The sequence below is a fragment of the Lampetra fluviatilis genome, chromosome 26, assembly GCF_964198595.1.
Source record: "Lampetra fluviatilis chromosome 26, kcLamFluv1.1, whole genome shotgun sequence".
Lineage (NCBI taxonomy): Eukaryota > Metazoa > Chordata > Hyperoartia > Petromyzontiformes > Petromyzontidae > Lampetra > Lampetra fluviatilis.
Genome location: NC_136300.1, coordinates 4,703,141 through 4,715,799, shown reverse-complemented (window position 1 = coordinate 4,715,799; position 12,659 = coordinate 4,703,141). Strand labels below are relative to the sequence as shown.

Sequence of the window (12,659 nt, the reverse complement as noted above, 5' to 3'; positions counted from 1 at the left end):
TTGAAATCCTGGAATAGAACTAAATCTATATCATTCTACAGGAGAAACCCGAAGCAATAACACAATTTTATTTAACAAAAAATGTAACTCGCAAAGACACCTTTCGTAGTAAGCATCAATGATCAACACTTGAGCTGTGACACGTTTCACCACCACATCGGTTAATATTTAACGATCTTGCTGCGTCTCCAATTAAAGCACACTGATGCTTCAAACGGAGGCATCTTGTAATTGGAGCTGCAGACCTCAGTCACAGTCGCTAAGCAGCTGTAATTGCTGGCAGTGAGGCTGCAAGTGCACATTTAAGTAATTACACAAAACGCATAAAATGAATAAACATTCGTCCCTCGATGGGTGAAAGGCAAAAATTGCGGTGCTCATCCCTGACAACAAGCAAGGCAAGACCGCGCGGTCAGGCACAGTGCTTCAAAAACAGGTCCACCGTGCGAGCCCGCGAAAAACTCAGATCAGCTGATTCTGGTCTGCTCATCGGTCCAAATACGAGACTACGATGATGTTGTTGTTGTTGTTCTATGAGAGACGAAGCCTTTTGCAGCCAGACTCCGCGATTGTGGAATCCCCTTCCTCCGTACATTTAGGGATTCTGAGTACGCGTCACTTTTTGAAATCATGTCTTAAAAACTCACCTATTTGTACAGCAGGCTTTCCCTGTAACTTAAGATTTTAAAAAATGCTGTTGTTTGATTGGAATACTCTGATTCGCTTTTATCATAGTTCTTCATATTATTGGAATTTCGAGAGTAGTAATTGAAACTGTTGTTATCGTTTTTCTATTTTGCTTAGATTTTATCTATATTTGTGAGTGAAGTTAAAATTAACATACAGCGTTCAAATACTTTAATATGGAAGAGGCTGAATAAAATCGTTATTATCTGGGTGCCACGCGGTCACGCGCAAACACTCCCGGCACCTCCGATCAGCGCAGTACGGTTGGGAAAGAAGTTCGGCACACGATCGTACGTACACACGTGTGGCCAAGCTGGGATCACGGCACCCTGAGTCACCAGACCGGCTCTTACAAGAATATCGGCACTGGGCTCTCGGGGCCACGCCGCTGGCTTGCCCTGGTCGGTCCTTAGAAGGACGGCGATCCAGGGGAGTCCCAGGGCCTATCTAGCCGGTCTTCCTTCTTCACTGGTTTAAGCTGAACACTCAACCCCGAGCCCACCGGTTCACCGCCTTATATAGCAACTCTCCCCCGAGGGGTGGGACCGTGGGGGATCACAGCGCCGTTTCAGCCCCCCCAGGCTAAACGGTGCGGATGTGGGTGTAAGCATCCTTCCGCGTGCGGGCATAACCACCCCTGGTGTGTTTGTTCGCCCTCCCGTAACACCTCTACACACGCACAGAGACAACTCTCGCAGGCACAGACGTGCCCTGGCGGTTTTCCTGCGAGCCCTCGCAGACGTGACCCCACTTGAGCGCGGTCACCGTCCTGAGTGAAGCGCACGTCGACTAATTGACGCGGGTGTGGGCCCGTGCGGGAGTTGAAACGGATTGTATTATGTTGGGGGGGGGGGAAAGGGAGCTAAGTGGGCGGTGAAGAGACGAGCAAAGGCAGGCACGGCAGTGCAGTTTTGCTTTTAAATTAAAACGTTTTACAATCACTTCGTGCAGAGCATCTCTAAATGATTAAATGCAACCAACTAGCCACAGGCCAATCAATCCGGGTCAAAAACAAGCCAACTCAAGCAAAGGCAGCACGTTCTAAGTTTGATTGAAAATACGCAATTGTGCCAGCAGTTCTGACGAGACTTAACATATACTTACACCAGCCCACAGGGGATTGTTGTGTCAGTCCGTCGTGCAGGGAGGGGCTGGGTGGGGAGGGGAGGGTGGGGAGGGGCTGGGTGGGGAGGGTGGGGCTGGGTGGGGAGGGGCTGAGTGGGGAGGGTAGGGAGGGGCTGGGTGGGGAGGGTGGGGAGGGGCTGGGTGGGAGGGGTGGGGCTGGGTGGGGAGGGGCTGGTCACCCCATTGTGCCCTTATAAAACTCAACGTTTAACCTACTCACGCCGGCTTGTGCCCGCCCTCACAGTCGGGCATATTTGCAGAATACACCACGCCGCCGTTGACCCTGGCCATTGACCGAGCAACCCAACGTTCCTACCAGCTCGCTCCGGAGGAATGTGTTTGTTACAGAGGAAGGCAGCACGACAACTAGGGGTCCTTGCCCATCCTGATTTTAGACAACTTGCCTTCACCAACAAAGCTTCGGCAAACAATTGTTTCAAGGTGCGACTCGGGAGCGCAAGGTTTGAGCGGTTCCTGTAAAATATAAAGGCCCACGGTCACAGAGGGCTTCGTGAATAGTATCGATGTAGAATTTAAAAGGGAGCCAGAGCAGCGTTTTAAGAACTGGAGTAATATCTAATGAACTGTGCGTGCTGCGTCGGCAATCTGGCTACGAAAATGAGCGTTACTGTTGTATAAGAGAGAAGTAAAAAAGCACAAACTAACATCTCGGCATATTTATCAGATGGAATGGATCCGAATTTGTCAAAAATGAATGATTCAAATGGTAATATAGGCCTCTGTGGGTATCCAAACACGATTGTGGCTGCAGTCATTCCCACGTTTTCATAGTATTGGAGTAAACACGTGACTATAAAAAAAGGATTTAAATCTTGGGGGGATTTAGCTAAAGTGTATTTGGAGCAGACAAATATCACCTCTGTTTTATTGGAATTTATTCTGAGATAAATCATAGCCACCCATGACTGCATTTCACTCAGGAACTGAGATAGCAGGGAACCTGTCATCTCCGGTTTGGTATGAAAGTCAAAATACAAGGAGGGCATCATCTGCATAACAGCGAAAATCCCAAGTTTATATTTGTTGATCCTTGATCCGAGGGGGACACGTAGACACGAAACAGCTTGGGGCCAAGGGCTGAATCTTGTGGAACTCACGACCGACGGAGACAAATTGACATCGATGCGCTGAAAATGAAAACCAACGAACGGGGAACATTTACATGTTTTACACGGCCCCAATTTGGGTCAGCTACTCAAATTCACTGCAGTGGGGCACGGTAAGACCGTCAGTTTTATGCATCGGTGCGTTCAAACAGTGACGGTCGTGCACGTGATCGATAATGCTCGCGTGTGAAGGGAGGCACACTCCCTGAGGGTCCCCACGGTAAACTTCTCCTAAGCACTATCGATTGCGGAACGTGTGTACGTTCAACTTCGTCCGCGCCGTACGTAGCCAACCGTGCTAACCGGAGGTGCGGGACAACGCCTTCTTGTGGGAGTGCAACGTCAACAAAACGTCGTATTTATCCATTTCCGAAAAGTTGCACTCATTCTAGATTTGAAGTTTTCATGACTGCAGGGATCCACTCTTTGCTTCTTTCGGTAAAGTCACGTAGGTATAAAATTAAATACATTTAATCACGACGTTTCGGGCGCAACTCAAGCGTCCGTCATCAGGTGGGACAACCACAGCAAGAAACAATTGCTGAAGTGGGCAAAAGGGCTGCTGTAACAAGAGGCTATATAGGTAAGAGGAGGGGAGGAGCCAGGGAGGAGAGGTAGAGAGGGGGGGTGTGGGGTAGGGAGAGTGGAGTGCTGAAGCTAAGACACATACACGGCAAAATGCCGCATCTCCAGTTTCTTCAGCCTCCTATCCCAGCCCCACTCACTTCCCTAAAAATGCCAGATTCGGGAGGGGAAGTGAGCGGGGCTGTGAGTGGGAGGCTGAAGAAACTGGAGATGCGGCATTTTGCCGTGTATGTGTCTTAGCTTCAGCACTCCACTCCCCCTACCCCACACCCCCCCTCCTCTCTATCTCTCCTCCCTGACTCCTCCCCCCTCTCTTACCTATATAGCCTCTTGTTACAGCAGCCCTTTTGCCCACTTCAGCAATTGTTTTCTTGCTGTGGTTGTCCCACCTGATGACGGACGCTTGAGTTGCACTCATGTTTCTGAGAAAACGTTGAAGAAAACTGCCATGGTGAGACTTCAAAAAAAAAAAGCCCAGGCTTTGGAAAACGCCAATGTTGGTTACACTGCCAGGTGAAGGTGAAGGTAGAATATGCTTTCAAGGCCAGAACTATTAGTGTGAACTTTTTTTTTTCACTTGAGTTGTTCTTCAGGACTAGATCTCATACTGGTGAGCTACTCACCAGGAAACACCTATCAATAACTGCAACTTTAAAAACCCATTCACCAACAAGGATATCGATTTCGCACGTAACTGGACAGTTGTAATATCTGCAGCTTGAACTCGTAACTTCTCCCTCTTTCGCACAAAACTAAACCTAGTTGCACTCAAGCTCAAACTATAACTGGCTGTGAACCCGTCGGACAAGATGCTGCTGTGATGTAACGGTCTGCGCACACTTGAGCCGACTTCGACGGTTTAATCTCCCGGCGTGGCAGTTGACACAATGGGAAGGTTTCCTAAGATCCCCTGGCCTCTGTCCAGCCAGCAGTATACTAGCTCCACCACACAGTTAGGTGATCGGTAGATCAGATTCGGTGGGGGTAGAGGATGCATTATTCCCACCTCCTCAAAACACTTGGCCAGCGTGGAATAGTCCACCAAAATACCCTCTCTCTCGAGGGGGGCTGTATAGAACTCCCTGGAGTGGAGGCCCATCTACAGCAGCAAGCAATTGCAGGGCTGCACCTTTATCGTTTTTTTATCCATCCCAACCCTGCATGTTGAACGTCATCGGGCGTCACTGCTGGTGGGGAGGCCACAGAGCAGCGATGGTGGAATAATGACATTTTAATGACATTATCAGTCATATGGCAGACTCTGAAGCTTGCGCACTGCTAGTTTCCATGGGACTGACGGTGCTCTACATCTGTCACTAACATGCGCGGACAAGTTAGCTGGGGAAATGATTCTTACATGTTGGCACAAGGCACTTCACTTTCCAAGGTGGACCGTTTATTAGCTCTGAGTAAGCTTTTTGAAAGATTCAAAAATGTTGAAATGAACAAATTATTAATGAGTGTGAAACGACAGACTTCAAGAAGTACAGGCCTTTGCGAGTTGTTCACATGTGAAACCAGATGGTGATGAAAACGCATGATTGATGGTGATGACAATGTATTAGGATGAACATGGATAACTGACAGGGCCAGGATATTTATAAACTCTGATGAATGATGAGGAACAATTATGATAATGAAGACAGACGACCGCAGAATGACGATGATAAATAAGGAATAAACGACAGCGGTGGTGGCGATGGTAAAGATCACGATGATGAAACACGGAGCGACTGGTGTATGTTACATAACACTGCTGTGTTAATTGCCATATCGTGAGCATTATAAGACTGTCCAATGACGTGAACAATTATTCTCAAATGTACTAAAGCTGAGGAAAAACAAAGTGTGTCCATTGCTTTATCTCCGTTTACCCCGTGTTGTTGTTCGCAAGAGTATGTTCATTATGCGTCAGTCATGGCCAATACTGGCCCAAATAAAAAAAAAAATTCGCAATCAATTACACAATTGCAAGAAATTAAATTGGGGTAAAGATAAAGTGTTGAGGAAGTCAAGAAACTTCGATTTAAAGCTTTCGTGACTGCAGGGATTCATCTTCACCTGAGGACGGCTGCTTGTGTTGTGGCCGAAACGTCGCGAGAATTATTTTATTATGTTTTATTTTTATTATTTTATTACTTCCCTTCTACGTGACTTTACCGAAAGAACCAAGAAGTCAAGAAATGTTAAAAGGACTGCCGTGCAAATCGAACGAGGAAAAAATTGCACGTATTATTAAATGCAGACAGCTGCTGTTAGCGACAGAGCAAAGCGCTTCATCATCAAACAGCCCAGCGGACGGCAGCGGCTCGGAGCTGTGCGGTAACCCCCCCACCCCTCCCTACGTCACTCCCGCACTGCCGCTTGGCATTCAAGGCGCTAGACTCGAGGTGGGAGCCGTTGATGGAAGCAAGAAGGGAACGGAGGAATAGTCACGAAAGATGTCACCCAAGAACAAGCAGTTATAACACTCACGAGGGAAAAGGATCACAAATCACGGGTCACAGTTTTTTAGTTTTGGCACAAACATCGTGCCCAAGTGGGAGAGTCAATGAACGCAAAACCCTCAAGCCATTCGCTTTACAGATAATAATCGATGCTTATGATTATTACGCTATACTCTTGGTTCTTTCGGTAAAGTCACGTAGGTAAAGAAAATAAAAGAAAAATAATAAAAGATAAAAATAATGAAAATTAAATCACGACGTTTCGATTGCAACACAAGCAATCGTCATCAGGTGTGAACACCGACAGCAAGAAATTTTATACTAAAGTGGGAGAGATGCCACAAGACAGAGATTGCGGATGTGTCATGATTACGGACAATATTAAATCGACAGCGATGATTAATGGAAAAAAAGGATTTTTAATTTCCTCAAATACGGTCACACTAATGAACAAAAAAAGAATCAAACTTTCACAGTGAACAGCCAAGTCACACTCAGCAATCCTGAAACTTTTAAATATTTAAGAACAGACCACGATCGATACTTGGCCCTTGACAAACATAGAGACGTGGCTTCAAGGGAGCCTTAGGAATAAACCTCAGAGGGTTTCTTGGCATCACGTTGCGAGGATCGGCAATCACTTTTATTTGCGTACCTGCAGTGAAGTCTCGGTTTAGGTCCAAGAAGGCGTGAGAGTGTGGAATGGCAAAGCGCCCGCTGCTTTGGAGGGCATCCACGCAATTCACCAATCTGGACGCACACAACATGGCAACAACAAGAGGAAGCATTTGCGGGAGTTGATGAAAAAGAAATTCCAACCAAAACTAACTTTCAATTGGGACACCCCGCAGTCTGTTGCATTAGGCTATCTCCAAGTGTGTTCGAGTGGAAGTTGTGGTGCATAACAAAGCAGTTAGCGCGCTGCTGCGCTACAAACCAGATGAACCTATTCCGATTCTTGTTCATGGCCAACACCAAAGACGATTCGATAAACCGGTCCTGGGTCTCCCATAGGTTGACTTGGCCTAAAATGTTACCTGGTGCGATGTGTACGTGTCGCCACCGGGGAGACAAAGACCTTTCAGGCATGGTGCTGGCCATACACCGCCTCGAGTACTGTGCCGGCCTTCATAGGTGCTCACTCCGGCACTTGCCTCAAAAGTTTGTTTCCGCTGTAGGTGTCTTTGCTGAGGAGCAGTGTGGCAAGCGGTTTGTGCACTGCGCTGCAACAATCGCGGCCGTGCGATATCTCAACGGGTCCAAAGTGAACTCGGTCTTAAATGAATACTGATGCAGCGCGTAAACAGCAGCATGGGTGTTTTGCCATTGCACTGGCCACAACACCCATAGCATGACTTTATAAAGGCAGTGGTTCACTCACTGTGCTATAATCCCAGTCACCTCGGTTTGATTCGTGACCACTACCGTGCATATTATTTGACAAATGATATCTGAACATGGACTGGGCCCTCCCCTGTGAACTCAACCAAAATTAAACAAAAAACCGGGAGTCGTGTTGAAACATCATGACCACGTTGCTGGCTACACCCACTCCTTTTCCATATCTATAACATGTAAATGAACATTGCCCGTAGCACATAATTGAAGATTATAACCACTCCTAATTCACAATCAATAGACAGTAACACAATCGCGTACCATGCACGTATCATGGACAACTTTCCCTTGAATTTAAATTTAAAGTTTTCGTGACTGCAGAGATTCATCTTCTTGGTTCTTTCGGTAAAGTCACGTAGAAGGAAAATAATAAAATAATAAAAATACAACATAATAAAATAATTCTCACGACGTTTCGGCCACAACGCAAGCAGCCGTCTTCAGGTGGAGAACAGGTCTGTCGAGGAGACAGAGTTATTATGTTTTACTTTTATTATTTTCCTTCTACGTGACTTTACCGAAAGAACCAAGAAGAACTTTCCCTTGCTTCATGCGGCTTGGGTTTGTGCGATTTCGAGCATATGCAGCTCACCTATATCAACACAACATTTGCTACGCTGCGCCACTTGAATTCACACAGAAGCGCGCTACGCGGACCGAAGTGGGACAAGTAATTGTGTACCGTGCACGCTACTCGGCAGGGCAGCCGTCTCCTCGTGTGGTTACGCGCTTATTGCGCACCCCCCGACCCCCCCCTTTTTTTGTAACAAATCTAACCGCACAAAGCGATGGGAGCTTGCAATGGAAAGTAGACCCCATTGTGCAAGGTACACAAATGCATGTTTATTTCAATGGAAAAAAAGGTGTTTCTCCGTGCTGCAATAGTACATTATTATGATTATAAACTCAGGGTACCAAGTGAATGCATCCTGTTATCTGAACTGACATTTATTTTTTTGCAAGTGCAGTGCGACAATACGGTCGCAATTATAGGAAAAGTTGCACCCCCATTGTGCTCAGTCTATTTGTTCTAACCACAGAGAATGCCTTGTGTCTAGCTAAGGTTAAATGCTACATTCAGTCTTATCAAACGGTCCCCGAAGAGAACTCATACTAATATTTATACCAAATTATACATATTACCATCACAATATGAATGCTTTGGCAATAAAAAAAAACTCTTTAAAAAGGTGAATTTTTTCATCTACTTGAGTCATATCTTTTTGTTAAAAAGCTCTTGTTTCTACACTTGGTAATTTCCCCCAATTTTATTCCGATTGTCCAATGGCTGTCGTCTCACGAGAGAAGAATTACGATAATAATCATCATCATAATTGATTTTTGTCCAGCGCCGTATTTCAGAAGCCATGTCACAAGACCGAGGCACGCCAGACTCACACCAATGTGCCAGACGATGGCCAGGAAGAAGAGAAAAGGATTTCCCCAGAATGTTTTTACAAGTGGTCTTTTTTTACCCATTCATACGCGCTATGCAAGATTATCGCCTGGCACGTGGCAGTTATTATTCGTTCGTTCTCAATCAACTTGTCCTGGTGAGGGTCGCAGTGGCAGTGATTGTTTGAGCTGCAATTTAGCAAAGTCAGGGGCAATACCAACTTTAATTTTAGGGGTTTTTTTTTTCTTCGTAGTTATTTCTGACTGGGTTGAGACAATCAACTTGTGGCACTTTAAAAGAAAGTCTAATCATGCTGGGTGGCAATTGACTTGAACCCAGCATCTCAGAGGCACCGGTTGGAGCTACTCCAAGCACCTGGTTTTATACAAACTGTTTTAACATGGGTACTTTAAAGTCCGGTCTTAAAACAAATTTTCTCACGTCGGTTTATTCTATTTCTATTTAACTCCTTCTCTCTTGGACCTTTCATTATCCTTGTTCTAGCAAGGCGCCTTGAAGCATTCATGGAAGGCGTCTTGCAAATGCATCTAAATTATTCATTGTCCTCTATATGCATGGATAAATCATATTTAGATAGTACAGAACAAAAACATATTTATAGAAATCAGATTTGCCCCAATGTTTTAATAACAGTTTAGTAGGACTATGATGTACTTAAATGTGAGTGCTTTTGAGTCGGTGGTTATAACTTCTGATGCCAAGGCACAGTTCCAAGCGGATTTGATCTCGTAACTCAAGAATATACAGTGATCCCTCGTTTATCGCGGTTAATGGGGACCGGAACCCCTCGCGATAGGTGAAAATCCGCGAAGTAGGATTGGCCACCTAGGAATTTCCGTATATGTGTGTGTGGGTACCAGAATGTTTAAAATATGTATATTTATACTTTATATATATATATTTTACTTAAATCTATTTAATTATAAAACCTTAATATTATACATTCTCTCTCTCTCTCTCATACGATACGTATTATGGTGTTCTACACTCACCAATGACAGTAGTATCTTGAGACTTGACTCTAGTAATGACGACGACGATGACAATGATGATGACAATGACGACGATGACAGACCTGTGCAGTTCGATGAATGTGATAATGATGATGATGGTGTTACTGCACAGGTATAATGAGGCCTTTAAATCAGTTCGAAAAATCCGCGATGCACTGAGGCCGCGAAACTTGAACCGCGAAGTGGCGAGGGATTACTGTATGTCCATCTATCTCCTCAGTGGGCTCACCTGAGCCTACCATAACAAAAATGGTCCTAACAAAATGAATAACTATTGCCATTTCAATTTCAAAAGGTTATCATTCTTGGCCAACGTGGATGATACAAACATTTCACAAACACTTTCTTCCTTCTGCGAGAACCTGCAGAATGGAGGTGGGCAGGTTACCAAGACAGGCATTGGAGTTGGTGACCAAGGGGAAGGGGCCTACACTCTATAAAGTGCACTCTGGAAATTATGGGTCCAATTTGTAACACATACGGAGGGTTGAAATGTAATACTATTCTGTATTGGCATGTGTATACGGTAAAGGTGCAGCCCTGCAATCGATCGTTTGTGCCGATGCTGGAATTGGCGTGTGTGTAGAGTTAAAATATGGCCCTTGCGAGTGTCGATAACGTGAGTGCTCTATTTTGCGTCTTGAGGTGCACGCCGGCTGTGCAATACAAATAACGTCCCATATTTCTACTGCCAGTTCTTCATCACAACGCAGGGCGATGTCAAAGAAGCTCCTTTTATCTTAACCTTGTTAGACGCACCTAGCTGGAGTGACACAATTACTGGCGAACCGTCGTACTCCGTTTGTAAATGTTGAGGCTTGACTCTCAAACACACCGGTGTGCTGTACTAGTGACGAATTGGCATTTTCTGTTTAGGTGACAACCCTTACTAGTTAGCTTTGTCGAGTGGTGGCGGGTTTAATGACACATTTATATATTTATGCGATCTAACCCAAAAAAAACTGTATTATGGATGATATTGGTAACAAAAGCCTCCGTGTTAAACTCGCTTGTCATCTTTTTTTTCCCATTTTATTTGTCAATGTCCATTTTTGTGATCCACACATCATAGCAGGTTATAAGCACTCAAATTCATTGTATTCGTTACATGGACCGCTCCTGTTTTAGACAGTTGCACGGCTATTTTACAACAGAGATCTGTGGTGCATCAGTACAGCAACAACAAAACAAACCAATTAATATTGCACGGAACGAGGACAGGGTCCTCAAGGAATATTGCACAATGCTTCAAATGTTCCCCTGGAGGCACAATGGTATTTTGCTTTTAATAACCAATATCAGAATTCCAAAGCATTCCATCCTACTGTCGCTTGCCTCTTTATTTTATACCTGGTCCGCCTTCAAAATATATTCTTTAAAAATCTACACAAATAATCACGTATGCTAAACTATTATTATTTTACCAAGTAAGGCACCACTGAGCTGTATAGCTCTTTTTCAGAAGCGACCTGGCCACAAAGAATAACTCAACGAAGTGGCTTATCGTTTGGAAATGTATAGCAGGCAAATACAGTAAAACCTTGGATTGCGAGCATAATTCGTTCCGGAAACGTGTTTGTAATCCAAAGCACTCGTATATCAAAGCACTCGTATATCAGTTGTGATCACGTGACGCTCGGCAGACAAAGCGAATACGTACCATTCGTATTGCAAGACCTCGCTTGCTTATCAAATTCATATTTATTTAAAAAATTTGCTCGTCTTGCAAAACACTCGCAGACCAAGTTACTCGCAATCCAAGGTTTTACTGTACTCTAAAAGCGTCTTTCATAATGTGGAGAGAAAAACCAGAGGACCCGGAGAAAAAAATCACGTGACCACAAGGAGAACATGCCAACTCTAAATATAGAGCAGGCGTCAGTGCTGGGCTCAAACCCATGACCTCCTGTATACTAGTCGAGGGAGTAAACATCTCGCCACTATGACTCTCGTGCACGTGTGACAGGAGGCTAATTGGTCTGTAATTCTTGAAATCAGTTCCACCTGTGTTTTTCAAGATAGGAATCATTTTAGACATAATTCCACGTGCGAGGCGTTTGATGGACGGAGTGTGCTGATGATAGCCACGTGTCTCACGATACTAAATATCATACTACAGTACGAGCTTTTTTGCCCGTCCAAGGACGGGTGTATATTGCAGTAAATCTGAAAAATTCTACAAAAACATTGTTCAGCTCATGATTATTAATGAGGGGGGGGGGGGGGTTGCCCCATGTGGAGTGACGTCACCCGCCAATGGATGGTCATTGGGGAGAGGTGTGGTATGTGGAGTGACGTCACCCCTCACGGTTAAGTGTGGGAGGGGTGTGGCATGTGGAGTGGCATCACCAGCTCATGATTATTAATGAGGGGTGCAGCATGTGGAGTGACGTCACCCCATCATGGTTATTGTGGAGGGGTGTGGCATGTGGAGTGACGTCGCCAACTCATGATTATTAATGAGGGGTGCAGCATGTGGAGTGACGTCACCTGCTAATGGTTATTGGGGAGGGGTGCAGCATGTGGAGTGACGTCACCCCATCATGGTTATTGTGGAGGGGTGTGGCATGTGGAGTACGCGACCTTCTTGTGCGTTAGTGTAAATTTCCACGCGGGCATGAATATTAATGAAGGGGGGGGGGCTCTTTTGCAGTGACGTCCCGCACGGATGTAGCACTGTGCTGCGTATATAAAAATTTTTACCGTCACTTTCTGTAAAGAAACGTCATATTTGAGCGAGTTTGTGTAATAAGAGAATAGGTTTTCTCCTTTTTTCTGGCAACAAATCAGGTATTGAGATGTTAAAACACCAAACTGAAACCCTTTACAAGGAATCATGTCTGCATTAGCCACAATACTT

General features: G+C 45.1%; 1 protein-coding gene across 1 annotated transcript in view; it reads right to left on the bottom strand.

Moving 5' to 3' along the window:
- Positions 1 to 12,659, bottom strand: part of ITFG1 (integrin alpha FG-GAP repeat containing 1) — a 183,083-nt gene that overhangs the window by 147,004 nt on the left and 23,420 nt on the right. Inside the window, exon 6 of the mRNA XM_078868563.1 lies at positions 6,627 to 6,721. Within this exon, the coding sequence (XP_078724689.1) occupies positions 6,627 to 6,721 (95 nt within the window). The remainder of the gene's footprint in view (positions 1 to 6,626; positions 6,722 to 12,659) is intronic.